This window comes from Sylvia atricapilla, chromosome 1 (genome assembly GCF_009819655.1).
Source record: "Sylvia atricapilla isolate bSylAtr1 chromosome 1, bSylAtr1.pri, whole genome shotgun sequence".
Classification (NCBI taxonomy): Eukaryota; Metazoa; Chordata; class Aves; order Passeriformes; family Sylviidae; genus Sylvia; species Sylvia atricapilla.
The window spans coordinates 82485156-82504786 of record NC_089140.1 but is presented as its reverse complement, the minus strand read 5'-3'; the positions used below and the strand labels follow the sequence as shown (position 1 = coordinate 82504786).

General features: G+C 39.6%; 1 protein-coding gene across 2 annotated transcripts; it reads right to left on the bottom strand.

The window, feature by feature from the left end:
• Positions 1-4986: 4986 nt before the first annotated feature.
• On the bottom strand, positions 4987-17973 carry UPP1 (uridine phosphorylase 1). 2 transcript variants are annotated; one of them, XM_066326792.1, is made up of 8 exons: positions 17904-17973; positions 14879-14944; positions 11931-12048; positions 11285-11443; positions 10181-10295; positions 9525-9734; positions 7919-8065; positions 4987-6484 (listed from the first exon to the last, which is right to left on the bottom strand). In XM_066326792.1, exons 2-8 carry the CDS (start codon positions 14929-14931, stop codon positions 6345-6347), a joined length of 942 nt encoding a protein of 313 aa, XP_066182889.1. In that variant the 5' UTR covers positions 14932-14944; positions 17904-17973; the 3' UTR covers positions 4987-6344. The 2 variants fall into 2 exon arrangements, with proteins under 2 accessions (XP_066182889.1, XP_066182881.1); XM_066326784.1 differs by lacking the exon at positions 17904-17973 and adding an exon at positions 17453-17514.
• Between the last annotated feature and the right edge of the window lie 1658 nt (positions 17974-19631).

Below are 19631 nucleotides of genomic sequence, written 5' to 3'. Positions count from 1 at the left end.
TAAATTCATCAATTTTACATGGTGGTCAAAATCACCTCCCAAAAACCAGAAATCACAGATGAAGTTATGGCAGAATACAACTAGCTAAACACCTGTATTTCACAAATATGGTGGGATTTCCTTTTATATTCTCTGCTCTGAGACTGAAAAATTACTGAAGTAGTTATTTGGTTCAAATAGAAATGAGAAAGCCCTCAGGCCATACTAAAAAACTAACTAGTTTAATGCTTACCCATGAATGACGTTAAACACTTGCGTACCTTTGAGTCAGGATTAACTAATACCTTACCAAGGAGCTCCACTTCACACTTGGATGGCACTTCTGCTTTTAGTCAAGCATTGCTAAAAACCCTGCTATTTCAGAGCAGGGACGGTCATTTTTCTCTCTAAGATCAAAGGTGACATTCTGACATAGTAGTGATGCAGATTCTGTGCACAGCAGAAGTATGCATTTTTTAACAAAAATTTTTCAGTAACTGAAATTGAAATACTATTAATTGTTAATATGTGTGGGATTGCACAGCCATTCTGGAAAGCCAGGGAGCAGAATCTACAGAATGTGATTTGTAGGAAATTATAAATTACTCAGCATAATGAATTACAAGCAGTTACTTATCAAAGCAACGGATATGGAAGACAGTTCCTGTCTGTAAGTGTGTGGGCTAAAGCAGCTCTCATGAACCACATGCCAAATTACTTTGAACAAGTCTTTCTTCAAAATCTCTGCTCATCCGACTGTGATGTGTTAATTTATTATGCTCTATATAATTAGAGTCTCATAAATGTGGCATTTTATTTTCACGCTAACAGGAAGCATTTTGTATGCAATTAAGTGTCCAGTACTAATGAACTACTGACTCCCCATTTTACCACATAAGACACTCCATAGACAAACACCTTTCACCATCAAGTTATGTTGCCTCTTAATTCATTAAAGAAGTCTCTCACTTCCTATAAAAACTCATTCTTGACTAGTTTGGTGTCCTCCAGTAGCAGACCTGTTTTTTCTAGAATGAAATTTAGGAAAGTTAAAGATACCCCATGAACATTCCACCAAGAACAATCACTGCAGTGGCATTCTGGGAAATTACTTCCAAAAGTAATTTTAGAAGACACAGATTATATGAGCTTGACTGTCTAATTCTGAATGTCATAGAAATATGAGAACTATTAAATCAAACCATCAGCCCTCCCACCCCCAAACCAAACCCTTGGCACAAAAGGTATAATAATATGAAAATGAAGCACAGAGGCAGGAAAATCAAAGGATTAATTAGTATTTTTGGAAAGGTGTATCAGCAATATTGCTGCCATCCTGGAAGCTCTTTTGAATCCCTAGGTTTCATCAGGACACCATCAAGCAGTATTCTGTGCAAGTACCAGCCTTAAATATCTATATTGACTATACAATTATTTCACTATAAACAACAGGTAATAGCTATATTAACTGAATGCTTTCAGGGCTCCTTGACAAAGTGGCTGTAGTCAACAGCAACATCTTGAGTATTGCACAGCAAATTAGAAAGCCGTGGATTTCATCATGTGCTCCACTCACTCTGTCTGGAATGGAAAAAAAACAGGCTCAGAACTGGGTCTTTGAGTAAGGACAAGAGAGTGACCTGCCCTTTTTTGTTTCTGCTTAGCTTTAGCAGGCTTTGCCTTAGTCTTAACTTAAAACTTTACTTGTATAAGTTTTCCAAAATCACTGGGGCTGAAAAGGCAGAAAACCTCTTGCCAGCATCCAGCTCCAGTTTTAAAACTCGACTGCTTTATAATATCATACCATCAACACCCCATGTCTAGTCTACAGTTTTAATATGATGTAATTAGAGTAGGCTGGCAAGCACTTCCAAAGAAACATAATTTTGTATGTTAAATAGGTTAAAGCCCAGGAGCCAACAATACTGTTTAGTATAGACAGGAATGTAGTCAAATCATGTGAGAATATGGCTGGGAATCTGGCAAACTAAACTGTTTTCCTATCACCACCCACCACTTCTTTCACTTTTATTAAGTAATCACAAGGTTTTCCTTTTAACATTAACAGGAGTACTACTTGTAAATATTTACATGGGCCAGACCTGTGTTCAGACAAAGTGCCTGCAGGATGACATCAATTAGTAGCACCTTTCCTGGGAGACGCTCCGTGTGTGCAAAGTTAGGGCCTGATGAAAAATGTTAGTTGTGGGCAAGGTCAAATAATAGGGCTGATTAAAATGGAGCTATGTGTTAAATCAACGAAACAGACCCAATCTCCCACGGAGGTTGGTAGGTTGTTTAAGCTTCTGGGGAGCTCTAGGAAGTTTACTCTCGTAAAATGACAGACTAATAGCAAATTGAAAATTTTCTCACAGCTACAAGCTCACCATCAACAAGAACTGTCTGGAATCAGGCTCATGTGTCATGTAAAACCAGCTCTTGTCTGTCTTTTGCTGCTGCTTCGCTTTGTTTGTGGCCCAAGCAAAAGCCCTGTACCTGTCAGCATTATTCTTTCTTCTATTATTGTACCATAGAGTTTCAGATTTGATATTGCTCTGTTCAGTGACCTCCTTTCTCTTCAGCAGAAGACTTTCTAGATTTGTAATTTAATCCATACTCTGGAGTATAATATTAAATGGTAATTATTTTAGAAACATACAACATGACTTTTAGTCACTCGAAGACTGGGAAACTTTCAGGGAAAGCAAACCTCAACATCTTGTAGCAAACTACAACAGTGACATCAAATCACACTACTGTGCCTTCTTATATTCAGTTGTTGCACACAGATCCAATCCCCAAAGCCCTGTTTCCTGCTTTGGTTTTCTTTCACCTGTCTTGTCAAAGGAGATTAGAAACGTCCTTGATTCAACCATATAAACATTTTATTTAGGAGTATATATTGAGATCCCAACTTGAAAAAAATCCAGTTCTGTTATACAATGCACTGAAAATCCTTTACAAAGAAGAATGCTGAAAAAACGTGTTGCATATTATATACATATATATTTTCGAGAAATACTGAAATTATCAAATTATTTCACTTGGTTTTTAAAGAATAGATAAAAACATTTGTTGTCTAACCACTTCTGGACATAGGTCATTCCAAAATGTTCCTTTTCAGAATTTCTCACACCTTCCATTATAGAAAATCCTTCTCTGAAATATATCAAGATGCCAAAAATAAAAATCCACTCCTTCAAATCACTGAGTTAGTTACTGCTCTTTTTCAGTCTCTTGTATATGTAAAACCATTGCATTTTAGCCTGTCTTCATTATCTCAACCATTTATTTAACAAAATGGTAGGAATAGGCCAGAACACCATGAATCACAGAACAAATCATTAGTAGGAACCATTTTCTTCTCCCTTCCTATTTCCATGCTATTCATATCTTCTGCCTTTCTTCTTTGCTTTTATCCCTTCTGATCCCTGGATTAAACTGATTGTATAGTATTTTGCTAGGTACAGTATGGCACAGAGAATCACAGCAGGCCTTTGATTTGAAATGGGTTTCTGGGGTTTGCAGGATTTGTAAATCTACCAGGAGACACTGTGTTATGTTATACTGAACACATATATAATACGATATGTGTTTTTTTAAAATATCACCACTCTGAATCCTGATTCATATTCTACAGAAAGAACAAGAATGGCTCATATTGAACAATTGACTTGCATATAAAACCTGTCAATATTGTACAACTCTCCCTACAACCTACAGGAAGGCAACTTCTCGGCCGGACGCACACAAGTGACTCATTTCTTTATCTCCCTATCCAGTTGGAGTCATAAGGAAAAATACAATTGTTCTTATCATGGTAACATTCTGGTGAGTTTCCTCTGAAGTTATGAAAGGTATTTTATTGCATATCATATGTGTCTGTAGAGTGACCTCTTGCATTGGGAATACAGCACCAGAGGAGAGAGAACAGCAGAAACAGGAGTTTACTTGATAGCCTTTGACTTCTAATTTTAAGCTTTCAAATACCTCTTTACTCCATCTGGTGGGAAGCACAGAAGTAAATCTTTAAGCAGAAAGAAATGTACAGTGTCCTAAGGAACAGTGGGAAGGAGGAAGGACATACAGGCAATAGGTGAATGGCTCATCTTTTAGAGGCTTCTGCCAGGGTCTTGGCCATTGATTTGATACAACAGCTGCCTCACCCCACAGATGCATGGCCCTTAGCTCCAGCTCAGGAAGACCACAAGATCATTTATATTTTAGCACCTAGCACATAAGAGTTTTCATATTAGTTCTTGAAGTGCCTACATTATTTGACTACAAATACAAAAACTTTTTGGTTTCATTTGACAGCATACACTGTTAAAACAATTCAAGAAATTCTTTTTAACAAGTTTCCAGATTCATTCCGTCTTTCCTTTAAAAAGACAAACCACACCATTTTAGAATCATACGTCCAGGACAATTGTAGTAATATGCTTCCCCAGAGCTTCACAGTCACATTAGGTGTTTGTTTTCCAGGTAAAGCATTTTTTCCTTCTCTTTAGGAACTTCTTATTAAGTGTTTCTTGGACAACAGCCAACTGTCTCTTCCAAACCCATCCTGGTCAGTTTGGTATAAGATTTCCTCCACCACTGAGTGCAGCACGGACTGATCTTGTTTTTCTCTCCTTGTTACTGTTTCAAGAACAGGACCTTGAAGAGAAAAGATGTGCTTTGTTTCCCAAAGGACCTCACAAACTTCACGCAATGCCTAGGCAAGCACCAGGCATAGTTTAACACATATTTTTTTAATTTTTAGTTTTTTTAATAGAGGAAAAACAGTTCAAACAAAATGTGGAGCTATTCCCACCTCTCTTCTACCCTTAAGCTAAGGAAAAACATATTTTCTCTGAAAACTTACATTCACTGTATATCCTGACCATAAATGAGAATATGTGGGTTTAAAATTAAAAGAAGACTAGATTTTAACTTTCCAAAGTTACTAATATGTTTACCAGCTGAAAAAATAGTCAAACTTAAGGAGACTGATCCTCACTGCTCATGAGTCACCCTTCCTTTTTTAATGTTTTCATCACATTGTTTCCAGTCTCTGTCACTTGGTGACTCTGCCTACTACTAACATCACTCTCTTACAGTTCTAACGCTTGTGCTTGTTAACACTGCAGACTACAATCCTCACAAAGAAAATCTCATTTTGCTGGGTCAGCCACAGCTGTACTGAGAGCTTATTCAGAGTTTTTGACCTGTGACCCCTGCTAGGACCAGACCTTCCCCCACTGCAATGAAGAAAGAAGGAAAAAAAAATTAAAAAAGGGGAAAAAAAAAAGAGATAAACACACTTTCTTTAACTGACCACGTATTTACATTTGAACCACAGCAGCCAAGCAGCAAGGACTACGATCTAAAAAAACACCCCAAACACTTAGGCCAGTGTTAGTGGAAAAAACTACAATTGCAGAAGGGTCTTTGATGGCGTGTACCACCACTAAGAGGTATACTCTGGTTCCTCAGAAGGACTGGGAACCATTGCAACAGTGAGTGTTACATCCTGAGAATGGAGATGAATGCTAATTAAAAAAAAAAAAAAAGTAACTGAGCAAAAGCAAGGAAACAAAAAGGGCTACCATAATACAGCCCTGTGAACATACTGTGCATCTCCAGAATGCCTTTGGTTCCTCTTCATAAACAGCAGCCTTGCTTCAGCAAAAGATTGCTAGTACTTCAATGCAAAATTACTTAATGCATAAATATTTCCTGGGTATTGATTCAATCCTTTAGTGAAAATATTCCTGGATCAGTATCTAGGCAGTACAGCTATTCCATAGCTCAGAGTCAAGTCCTTAACCCTTAGAAAATTCAGTCCCACACTTTGCAATTTCATAAAACTTTAATATATGAAAATAGTATTGTTTATTTGTCAAAGTCTGCAAAAAAAATAAACTGCATTCTCTTTAAGTTTTCTTTACAAGTGAAGCAACAAAGACAATTATAACTTATATAATTTTTTATAACAACAAGAATATTATCCTAATTTTTAAGTTAATTTACTGGTATGCACACACTTGACAAAAAAGTTTGATTTTCTCTCTAGTATTTCTTTTACAATAGGGATAAATAAAGCTTTTACGTGTATTATCACAGGCTTATCCTTCAAAACAGATCCACTTTCCAATTCACAGAAAAGTGAGTTTCATATCCAGCAATGCATAACTAAGCAAAACTTAACTGAAGTCCATTCAGCACATTCAGTTCCCAAGGAACAGTGACATAAATGATTAATTTCCACTGACAAACGGAATGCTGTAAGTTATTCTGAGGCAAAAGGTCTGTAATGCACAGAAGTCACAACCATGACTGGATCTGTATAAAGGCCTTCTCTAAAACATGAGACGAAGATTTCATACTTTCCCAAGACTTTTCTTAATGAAATATCCCACTAACTTCTGTGGCCTCTGCTGGTACTCCACAAGGACATCATGTGGGCTGCTGATTTGATCCCCTTCAAGCCGATTCAGAAGAGTGACACACACTACAGCAGCTAGAAATTAAAAGACAGCATTAGGTAGGAATGACACTCTTGCATTTTACAGTCCAAAAGCATAAACATTTGAACTAAACACTAAAAGAACAGAAACACAAGAGAAAACAAACCCCAAGAGAGAGTGTGCAGCACCATGAGATGATAGGGAACTGGCATGGTGTGAATGATAAAAGGTTTCAAATAGTTTAAGGGAACTGCTTGCTACGCTAATAAAGCCAGGGCTCTCGGGCAGCTGCAGACCCTTACTGTTATATTACAATTCCTATGTTTTCCCTGATAGGAAGTATATTTCACAAGTACCCAGGACATGACTGGTAAGAAGTGACCTGACTCACTGTTCTAGCAGAGCCAGTCCTCCACTGAGTGCCTGTGCTGTAGGTGCCATCCCTTAGGAAGTAGTAGATAAGCTGCCTCCACATTCATAGGCAAGGAACACTGCAAGCACATGAGGACGTCGAGGATCATCTCAGGTTCATATGCTGCCTTTCAGTAATCAGAGCCCCAAAGGCAAAACCCCTCCTTTCACTCCAGCTCAAGTCTATTACTCAGCCCTATAACTGTGCTCTGTCTGGGATTTGTGCCAGCGGCAATTTCCAGAGCACAAACAGTAAATACAGGTTACAGACCTACAAAGCAGAGACGGCAAAAGGCCTCCTAAATTGCTCAGGTATAGTACTGGTTGGGTTTTTAATCCATTTCAAGCCAGTAAGAACTGAGTGTGTTTGATATAACCATTGGCCTTTTTGCTTATATTTCCACACTTTGACCTCCTCAAGCTTAAGGGAATTTGAGAAACATCAGTGTTTTAAACTGGCATATTCATTGCTAAGGAAAGTGAGAGAAGACAGTTGATATGATAAGAAGAAAGATGCTGTATTATATTATTTGTAATTGCCCTTACTTAGCATGCATACAAAAATTTAACTCATGATTTGGAATGGTTTATTCAAGATGGCATGAAAAATCCTCAACTGTTTAGGAATCACAGTCTTAAGTCTACAAAAAATAATTATATTTTCCATTTGATATGAAAGTATAGAAACTGAGTATAGTTACATATACAGAGATCTGAGAATTACCTGATTGCTTAAACTAAGCAGTTGCTTTCTGTAAACTTTAAAAGCTAACTGGAGAAAACAAATAAATGCCATAGGCTAATTAGGTACTTTATTATTTACATGGCTGCCATGGGCTGGAATAGCAAATGACAGAAGTAAACTGTGTAAAAACTGTGTGAGAAACTATGATAAATTGTGACACAATTGACACAAATCAAAAAATCATAGCAACAAAATTATAAGCAGAAATATCTTTTATATACACTTATACGTGCAGAAGGTATGTTAACACTCCTTCGCAGTTTTTAGCCACAAATCTCTTGCAACACAGAAAATTTCCTGTAGCCTGGATAAAATGACTAAGTTAGTTTACCTTTGACACCACTGAGATTACACATTGCAGCAAATACAGAAGACTCCATCTCAATGTTTCTGACACCAGACTCATAAGCATTCCTCAAATACTGCAGTTTTTCTTCTTCATCATATAAGCAGATTGCACCATCCAACCTGCCCTGTCCTAGAAAGTAATTTTGTAAAACATTTCAGAGTGATGAAGTCACAGAGCAAATTCAGTTTTGAAAGCAGCCAGTTATTACGTTTTCCTCCATACAGTGTTCAGCTTTTACTACTACTCTTTATTTTTGTGCACAAGACAAATAGGACAAAGTGATTCTTAGCCAGAGCACATACATATTATTTGTATTCTTTATAACGTGAATATCACTTAAATCCAATTTAATTAGTCTTCTTTGGCTTCAATTCTCAAATTCATAAACAGGAAAATGTACATAGCACATTCCCACACATATAACAAGTATCAAATTCCACAAGAAACTTTAAGTTGTATGGGAGAGCTGCATTTTTAATATGTTTAATCACTGTCTAAAAAAATCACCAGCTTCAAACGGTTTTCCTGTTTCTACCTTAAAAAGATTAACAGTTTACCACTTACAGACTTTCCAAGGTAAGAGACTTAGAATCTCTTAAGCTAACTAGCCAATATTATTGTAAATTTTGAGAATTTTTTACTCGAATTATTCAAGAATATCACCAACAGATAAGACAGCAGCAGATTGAGCACAGCAGAGTCGAATTACACTGTATTTTACTCAGTGTCTTCTTAGGTTTGGGAGATGTACTCCTAAATTTAATGTCCTCGGTCCTGTTCTCAGCTTTTGCTGTATGAGTTGAAAACATCCCTGACACTTTTTTCAGTGTTGCTTGCACCTGTGGTTAGTGCCTGAGATGCACAAAGTGACAGTGTGTGCTTCTGCCCAAGCTGGAGCACCATGATGAAGACCATTTGTCACCTACTCAGCAACAGACAGAGAAAGTGGGATCAGGTGCCACTTACAGTCTGTTCTCACAAGGTTTGAAAGGTGTTTCTGAATGAACATCTAAATTTGGGAGATCAGAAAAGCACCTGAATGCCTGTATGTTTATCCAAAATAGGCCTTGCAGGTTTGTGTCTCATAAATAGCAGCACTGACACAACCCAGCGAAATATTATCTTTGATTGTCTGATCACTGCTTTGCTCAAACTGCAACTACTTCCAACCCTTTTTTCAGAAAATATTTACTTTAGGCACTTAACCAGTGCAAAGAAAACCAACCCTAAACAAGTCACAAATAATTCCCACTCCTCTAATCCCCTTGGATGCTTCAATAGATCACATAAATTTTGTGACAATATACCTGACAGGTACATGAGAAGTGTATAGTACACTACATGTACTTCAGAGGATCTATTAAAGCTGGCGAGAAATCTCCACAAAATTAAAAGTTTGATACAGAAAACTGCTAAGTGTAATACTTGATTTTATGTAGATGAAAAATATTTAATTGAGATTTGTGAGCCAAGCCAGAGCAGGGAATGCATTCTGTTAATGAATTGGAAGCTTAATGTTAATATATTATTCAGTATTTATGTATTGGTGCTTACCAATGCCCTTCTGTTAGTCTACCATCAGCCTTACCTTCATAGAAATCCAAAGTGCACATGGTGTTTCCAATGACTGTATTGAACTGACCGATTTCTTTACTGCACTGCATCAGCTCCTTAGCCAGCTGCTCATCCAGGTTGGTGCTGCGAATTACTGTCTTTCCCAGAACAACCTGTTCCAACTGAGGCTTGAAGGTGGCATCTACAGACTGCCGAGTTATAACCACTGAGCCTGGCTCCAGACCTGCAGCAAAAGGAAATAACAATGCAGTTAACAAGTGGTTTCCAGACACATAAAACATACATCTTGACCCAACCCTGCTTGTTTTAAGGGTGGCAATTTTGCCTCTGAGTCTACCAGAGAATTTTTTTGTCCATGCCTAGCTGCTTTGGTTTATTATTACAAATAATTTCTGAAAGAATTAAATTTTTCCTTTTTCACTTGTGTCTTATATTTTCCATACAGGACAGGAATATCCTTCTTCTCACATTGTCAGATCTTTAAGTGCATTTTCCCTATGCAAAAGGAGATGTTCCCTTTACTTTCAAAATTACAGGAGAAAAATGATGCGCTTCTCCTGTGGAAAACTGTTCTGGCCCTTAATATCCTGCATGCAGAACAGTGCTTTACTCTCCTGCAAAGATACTTTGGTTTGCATAAAGAAAGAAGGAAATCCAGAGGGGAAATACCTATTCCACCAGAGGTGCCAATGCGAATGATGGTTATGTCGGAACACTTGGCATGATACAACAGTTTGATCAGCTCGTGCAACATGATTGAAATAGAAGGAATGCCCATACCGTGCTGAAAAGGAAACATAAATTAATATTCCACATTCCCAAAGACAACACAATATATGGAAGAAGCAGCTGGATATTATCTCCTGCCTGATACTGTTTTCCCAAATGCCAGCCCCAACTTCTCAGCCTACAGAACAATACTGAAAGGGCCTACAAATAGACTCCCACTAGCTTTGGCAGCCTGTGGATGAAATACAGGATTTCTAAAAATCATGAATTACAGAAGATTTAGATTCTCAAAAGTATAAAGAGTGTCCTTTCCTAACAGCTGATTAATGCACTTCATCATGGAGCATTTCCTAAACACAAGAAAAACCCCACTCTGATTTTTCACTAACCTGAAGTGCTAGTGAATGGTTAAGCTAATTTTTTTCAAAACACGGACACCGTGGTTTAGTTTTGAGATTCAGCAAATATAATTCCACATTATCTTGCACAATATTGTGACAATTATAGTTCACAAGAAAGGGTGCAAAATAATACTACAGTTTTGCAATTGCAATTGAAGCACGTAATTCTACCTACAAATTAAAGCTAGAAATTTCTTTGAAATGCATACATGGGTTGGCAGCACCAGTCCCATGGAATGCTGCTCTTAAGCACGTTTGACAGTGCCATTGCATATACATAGCTCTGGGTGTGATGCAGACATTTTTCTATACCCCACATGCACCAAGTGGCCTTCCCCCCCCCATTTTTCAGAGTACAGAACAGGGACGAGGCAACAGCAACTGCTCAAAAAATCAGTAAGGCCATTCCTGCAAAACCTCAGTGGTACACTGAGGGAAAAGGATCCAAGAAGCAGCAAAGGTAATGGAGATTTTCCCTCTCACAAAAAAGGGCTGAAAAGGAACCCTTTATTAGCTGACTACACTACTTTGAGCAGCCGGATTTGGACCGTGAAGCATTTAAAAGAAACATTCATTTAAAATTTCTGCTTTGAACAGCATCAGAACTGAACCACGTCCTGTGATGGCCGAGGGAAGTACTCACACTGACGGACAGGACAGGCCCCACTTTGTACATTGCGTAGCGGTCGGTGCCCGCGCAGATGTTGGGGTAGTCACAGCCAGGGCTCCCCAGCCCCAGCTCCTCTGCTATGTAGGCAATAAAAGCTTTCATCCGGGAAGGACTTCCTCCAACACACACAAACTGGGGTGCACAGAGTTCAACAAAACAAAATCAATTGCATGATTCCGTATGCCAAAGAACAACGTGAGCGTCCAGATGCCTTCAATTAGCACAGACTTACACGCAGATACGGTGCTTCTCATAATCATTCTAAAATGCCATTAAGAATAATTATTGAAAAAACCTCAACTGTCTATACAGCACTCAAATGCCTTCATCTTGTTTAAACTAATGAAAGACAAATATTGACATGAAGACCCAACAGAAGTTGTATCTGAATAGAGCCTACAGCACTTGTCTTTTTACTGGATGAAAAGAGACAGTCAAAATAAAATATCTCCAGCTTTGTTGGATACCAAAAGTGACAAGAACCCACAAATTTTTTCCCCTTTTGCATGTACTCCTTAATCTCTGGTAGGCTCACGTATTTAGTCTTATTCTGAGGGCAGCTACATTTTCACCTTCTGCAGAAAAGCTCATGCTTGCTGAAAAAAGCAAAGCATCTTACCTTTACATCCCCAAACAATGTTGGAAAATCATGGGTACCAGTCCCAAGAGCAAAATGGTACAGGATGTCTTCTTTCATTTTCTCCAGGTGAGGGTTGCAGAGATGAATAAAATTCTCTCTGCCAAGACAGCAGCATTGTGAAACATATAGAATATATACAAACCCCTACATTGAACAGATGACAATTCTTCAAAGTTAAGCACACAAAAGTTGGGAAATGCCACATGTACAAATGCCTACACTGCCTTCTTTTGGTTCCTTGTGCATTGCGTTAAAGAAAATCTAAGCTTCATAACTGCTTTATGTCTTATAAAGTATCACATTTGACATTTCACATTCCATTCATCACACAGGATGAAATTGCTGAAGAAAAGCCCAGATGTTTGGATGCAGTGCAATTTTTATCTTAAACAGTATTAAAGCTGAGGACCAGAGTGGAGCTTTATGGTGAGCAGAACAATGGGAGCAGGACCAGGAAAAATTCAATAGCCCACCATAATACAGAGGCAATCTTTAGCAAAGCTGAAAAGCAAACTTGACCTCTGTTTTGACTGAAACTCCATCAGCCACCTGAGAAGAACAGGAATGATTTTGCCTTTGTGGACAAGCACATGCTAGATTTCTGGAAATTTGTCTTACTCTGTCATACAGACAGGAAGGAAAAAAAACCCTATGGCATGAAACTGATAATAAGGGTACAGAGGATCTAAATAAGGAAAGAGAAAAGTGGAAATCTGAAGCAAGAACAAAATCATAGAAGCGTAAAAAAGAACAAGAAAAAGGGAAAAGAGAAGAAGAGGTAAAAAAGAATTCACTTCTTCCTAAGTGCTTCTTGTAAAGCAATGATATATTTTAAAAGAAAAATAAAAAATTAATCTGTCTGAAGAGACAGGAAACGACAGGACAAGGAGGGAAACATGAACTACCTGGCCTGTGGGATCACCTTCATGGAAAACTTGATAGTAGACTAACTAAACAAGCTGAACGATTTATAAAACATCTGCCTTCTGTGCTTGATGTTTTAAGCTCAATTGAAACAGGTAGAAGACTAGCCAATAAGTACAAGCTTTAGCAAAACACTGGCCAGTACTTCAAAGTAATTTCTCAGAGATGGAATCAAGCAGTAAATAGCTTCCAGACACAAGAAGATGACTTAGTAGCTTAATGAAGGCTCAGTGGAGGAACAGCATGGCTCAGTAAATTCAAACTGCTTTGTCAAAGGAGACAAACAAGACAGTTCACCTGGACTTCATTCAAAAATCATCAGGAAAACTCAGTAACAACTCTGAAGCCTAAACAGAAGTGTTTAGCACTATTTTAGTTGGTCTAGGTCACTAGGTTATCTTGTCTGCCTTCTAATGCCTCTCCAGAAAGGCAGTGCTTTCCCACAGCTCCTATGCCATATCTGCCTGTGCAGGATGAAGGCTACAGTGGCCAAGATGCCCATGCTGAGGTCACTGAACTGTTCCTCAGAAAGCAAATAGTTACAACCCAGATGTTTTGAGTACGGCAATTTCTTCTGTTCTTGATGGTCTCTCTACAACATCATTAATTACCCAGTAACAGCTGCACAATCAAGGAAAGAGGTGTCATCCCAGCCCACCCTATCCAACCCTTCCCACCACAGACAACCACCTTCAGCGACTGAAGGAGCTGCCCACCCAGGCAGCCAGTCCATTCACCCTTTCATTAGGAATTCCCTTGCACCTCCCATGGGCCCCGTTTGCCTCTCCTCATACAAATCTTGCCTGAGGTGGAACCAAAGGCTTTGGCTGCCTTTGTTCTTCCTTCCCAGAGACCTGTTTGACTCTGGGAGAACTAAAGAGCAGGTTTATGGCCTGTCATGAAGACACAGACAACGTAGGAATTCACCAGCTCATATTAGCAGAATTTCCAGGCTGCCTCCCCTGAATTATTCCTGTTCAGTTTTGTGGGACTCCCTACACTTATTTACTGTGTCACTCACTAATGCAGATGCAATATCTGGCTGTACTGATGTCCTTTGGAATGGCTGTCACATACAATAGGATAGGATATGATTTGAAATAATTTTACAGTCTATCCTCAGGTAAGCCAAAACCCCTTATTTCCTTCTTCATGATAACACTGGCAACAAAAGCTTCTCTCCAGGAAATAAATCAATAAAAGGTGAAGCCTCTATTAAAAGTGCAAGGAAATTCATGTGGTATGTGCCAACACCACTGTCCTCGTACCTGGCCAAACCACAGCCTCCTTCCTCATCAGTAGCTATGTTCCACCCTTTTCATCTCACACCTCACCAACAGCACTCTCTATCCCACTGCCTCAACACTGTGAGGGGCCGCTATAAACTCGCTCACCTTATCTGCACATCTGATAGTAGACTTGGACCCCGGGGTAAAATGAGCAATAAAAAGTAGCATATTGTTATGTGTACATAGGACCAGTGCCATGGAATTACAGGAGAGGCAAAGTTTGCTTGATAAAAATCCTTACCATGCAAAGCTCAGGGGCAGAAAATTTATTTCCCTAAAGCTGTTGTAAAGCACCTACAATTTATAAGGGTGTAAGTAAAATACGAATCCAAACACTAAACAGGCATGTAGCAGGTTTTAGAAAAATAAGCTTTAAGTAAGTATTAGAGAAATATCAGAAACACTGAAATATTTGTTTGAGCTCTTGAAGCAGCAACCAAAGTCAACATTTCAGCAGCTCATTGGATTAAAATAAATAAAAACATCACCCTGCTTTGAAAAATTCACTGCTGAGAGAAGTTCATATGGCTAGCCAGCAAAGTCCTCTGTATAGGTGCAGTAAAGCAATAAAGCACTCAATTGCCAAGAGAGCTGCTACTGGATACTAGGTATTATTATCATAAACTTTATCTTAAACTTAAATGAGTGTGTAATGAGTTTGCAGAGGAAGTTTAAGTGTAAACTTGGACAAAATAATTCATTTCTCAATCTTACTTTGAGGCCTGTCCATCATCAGTCTTCTTCTCTTTAGAGGAACCAGGAGCCATGTATGTTTTATACCTAGAATTATATTAAAAAAAAAAAAAAAGTGCATCAGAATAGTCTCTCCTATAAAGCTGGAAGCATTAGTAAAGAAAGAAGCCTTCTGTATTGATGACAACTACCATGAATATTAAGCTCCCCAAATAATCCAGCCACACTACAGTTTTTATAACTGGAGCAAAAGGAGCAAAATGAGCAATTTTTACAGCAGAGTATCACCACTTTCAAAGCCCTCAAGCCTAAATTAATCCCCTACTATTGCAACCCCCACCTCACGACTACCTCTGTTCTGTGGTATGAACAGCTGCAGGTTCACCAGCCACAGAGAGGCAAGCAAGACCCATTGCTAACTAACTCATCCACTTTCTTCCATACCTCCCACACCAAGAGTGGCTGCCAAACCAGCTTCAGTCCCCTTCCACCTTTGGGTCTAGAAAGTCTCCAAAGCTCAGCTCTAGCTGTCAGATGCCTGAAAACCAAGTCCAGGAAGCATCTTACTCATAATATCCTCCTCATTAAACTCCTCCTACTGACCTTAAGAGCACTTCTTTCTTCAGCATGAAGGAAAGAACATGAAACTAAAACACGATTTCAAAAAGCCACAGCTCTCCAGTTTATCATCTGTCCTGAATACACTTTTTTTTCTGATCCATTGCCTTAACCTGCACATGGAAAACCTTCTCCTTTCTGCATTCTTCTTTGCATTTAAATAGGCAAATCTATCACTGAGTCTTTCATGCTGGTCTGAGGACAGAATTATAATTATAGAATGATTAATTTGTTATTATTTTCAGAAGTGACTAAGGCTACGTGGCAAAGCTGGTACTTTCTGAGAATGCCCTTATGGGAAATATACTGAATCATAAAGTCTTGCTCTACCCTCCATTAAGAAGGGACTGACAGCACAGAGATTATAACACACAGGACTGTAATCCTTAAAAATTCCAGGATTACATCACAAGGAAACAGAAAGAAATCTGCCTTGCAACAGAATTACATCATATGTGGATTTCTAACGAAGTGCACAACCTAACAAAATAAACAAGAGACCTGCCTGTTAAAAGCCACTGAATAATGAAAATATATTAAAATTTATAAGGGCAATTTGGTTTTTTTCATTTAAAATATCAACCTTTATTAAGTAGCCCCAAACTTCACATGTACTAGGTATACTAAATGTATACAACTATCTATGGTCAAGGAGATGAAGAAAAAAAGCTGCATATATAATCAACTACACTTTCTTATGCTATAGTCAGCTACTACTGGGCATTGTCATTATACCATGTACATCACAAGAAAAAGACATCATTTCTTCCTGCAGTGCCACAAGTCCTGATAAAGAGGAGTTAGAAGCTAGGAAGAAGAAACGGCAAAGTGATTTTTTTAATGTAGCAAGAAGAAAAACGGCTCCAAATAAATCAAGGATATTCATTCAGCTCTTGTTCACACTACTAAGCAGCCAAGTGATTTTGAAGTGTTCTTGCTTCCGATGCCCTAAGTAATCACAGATGATACACTTAAAAAAGCTGAGAACAAAGTTCTGACAGTCCAAAGGTCCAGCATAACCCCCCTAAGAGCAGGCAGCTGGAGGTGTTTTGGCAGGAATTGAAAGGAGCGAGCATAAAGCAGCTTTCCCATGGCAGACCCTGACAGCAATCAGGTAGTAGCTGACAAGCAACCAGTTAATGTAAAACCACAAAACTCTCACACTGTCTAACCAAATGGAAATTTTTACAGACACGTCAAAAGCTTCTGCAGTCTTCCTCAGCCAAAGTTAAAACTGATGTTCAACAACGTGCTCCCAGCAGGACTCAGACAAAGAAAGGGCTCACAGCCTGTTTTAAGGGTCATACACATTTTAGAATGGTCTTGGGTTGGAAGGAACCCTAAAGATCACCTGGTTCCAACCCTTCTGTCATGGGCAGGAAAACCTTTCACTAAACCAGGTAGCTCAGAGCTCCACGCGGCCTGTCCTTTAACACTGCCAGGGATGGGGCATCCACAACTCTGGGCAACCTGTTTCAGTGTCTCTCCATTCTCATAGTGGAGAATTTCTTACTATCTCATCTAAGCATCCAAAACCTCAGATTGGTGGTTTAAACCCATGCAGAATCCACTATAATTGCCGCCTCTCATTTTCCCCAGCCACCCCTCATTTTTTGAAGAAAGTCCACACTCCGCGGTTTCTGTGCAGGAAAAAGCAGGAAAAAGCTCTTGTCCGGTGTTCATCCATCATCAGGAAAAGCTGAAGTCGCTGCAAAATTAATTTTACCCTGCTGGCCCCCTCGCTGCTGGCGGAGCGCTCCCCCGGCTCCGCACACAGAGCAAGCGGCCCCGGATGCCGCGGCACCTCCGAAACGAGCGCTCGACCGGAGCCCACCGCCCTGCCCTGCCCTGCTCTGCCCTGCCCGCTCTCCTCCGCCCGGGGTCCGGCCACGGCGGCGGGAGACACGGCGGGCACCCCACCATGCCCCCGGGAGCCGACCGCGGGCTGCCGGGGACACCGGCGGACGCGGATCTCACCGGGAGCGGCGGGATCCGCCGCTGGGAAACAAGGAGAGCTGCTCGCCGTTCCCGGGCGGGCTGCGGGGCGCCCGGCAGAGCCACCTCCCGCCAGCGGCGGCACCGCCCCGCCCCGGGCCCGGTTAACTCCCTGCGCGCCGGGCGGGCTGCGGGAATGATGCCGGGAGCGGTGAGGATGCAGCGGTGCAGGGAGCGCCGAGCTCCGGGCCTCGGCGGGAGAGCTGCTGCCAAGGGCACGGGTGTTCAGGAGGACCTTATCCTAGTAGACAGAGACGATAGGGATGATAGGGATGATAGAGATGATAGGGATGATAGAGATGATACGGATGATAGAGATGATACGGATGATAGAGATGATAGGGATGATAGAGATGATACAGATGATACGGATGATACAGAAGATACAGATGATACAGAAGATACAGATCCAGGTACAGATACAGTTACACACGCTGGTGTCGGCCGAGGATGGCGGAGCCAGGTCGGTGCCTGTGCCTGCCCTTGTGTGTGTCGGCGCGCACACGCGGCTCTCGTGGGTACCTCAGCACGGCAAACACGGTGCGAGGAAAGAGCAGAGACGTTTTCGGCGACTGGAAGCGTAAATTCAACATGGTTCATACAGTAACTGAAAACACAAAAAGTAACCAAACCCACAATCCAGCAATGCAATTTTTTTAAGTAAGTTTTCGTACCAGAGCCACACTGTAGTTTGTCATAGTAGGGAGTACTTGGGAGACAGAACAACTAAAATCTTCTCAGTAGAGAATTTTCTGTGCCTCAGGACAGTAAACACATTAGGCACAAGGCATTGCCGAGATGTACTTATTAAAAAATCACGTATTAGGATTTTAGAATAAAATTTATTCATATCCTGTCTCACAACAAAGGATTTTGTATGGGAATATGAGAGAGAAATCCCTTGCACAGATGCATCTCTAGGCATAAACTACATGAAAGAGGAAATGCTCACTAACTCAGAAAAATGTCACCTGTTCAGCTTGTTTAGATTTCCAACAGGTGAAACAGAAGAACAGGTTCCTTAATCCACCTTCCATTTTCCTGTTCCTTATTTGTCAAGACTTCCAAGCTATAGTACTGGAAAAAACCCTTAGAAGAGTGTTTAATTCCATGGAAGGAAGTTTTCCTTTCAACGGTAATATTACCTGCCCCTTCATCTCAGGGTCCAATGAAAAGCCTGATTTAGCTTTCAGGTAATTTTCTATTCATCTGTATATTAAGAGAATAATCAATGTAAATTGATTTTTCATAAATAATAAGGTTACTATAGTTACCTTGTCTGAAAGGTTCAATAAATTATGGATTTCTATGAGTCTAATAATTTGTTGTAACCTTTGCTCTCAGTTATCACTAGAAAACTTTAAATCTCCTTTTAGCTTCCTGGTTTTGTTGTGTAGTGTTTGTTTTTTGTATTTTAGTGGGAAGGATCCTACTGCTGTTTACAAGGGTGAAAAATACATAGCTACATACTGGGTTAATAACAACAATATGCAGCTGGTATCCACTTTGAAGTTTTTATATTGAATGGATGAAAATTTGAGCTATGGAAAATAAGCCTGTCTGTCATAATCAAATGTATTCTCCCTTGTGCTCACTATAAACTATTTTTACAGTCAAATGGTGAAATAATTCAGTGCAGCTGTTTTACCCACTTCATTTTGATTTTTCAGTTATTCTGGATGTTTTGTATCATGACAACTATTAATAGAAGGACAAAATGTGCTAAGACTGAACTTCTATGTTTCTATTTCTAGCTTTTTCTCCCACACTATAGCATAGAATGTAACTACATTCTGAAAAATTATCTGCAGAAAAGAGCAGAATAGGAAGCTATTTATTTACAGAAAGAAATTGGGCTTTATGCTACATCTTTTACAACTCAGCCTGCATATTCAGCACAGATAATTGTATTTAAGAAATAGATAAGCCAAAATCAGTGGAATTTTAGATGCTTCAGAAGCACATGGGTCAATTACATTTTTGTTTTTATTGCTACACAAAGAAAGTTAATGCATACGTACCCGTGATCTCTGAAAGCATGTTTATATTTTAGTCTAGTCCAAAAAGACGGAAATGGTTAGAATAATATACTAGGTATATATTAGTCTAGAGTGAAATGACTGTGTATAAAAGGAAGATTACACTCCAATCACTAAACTGC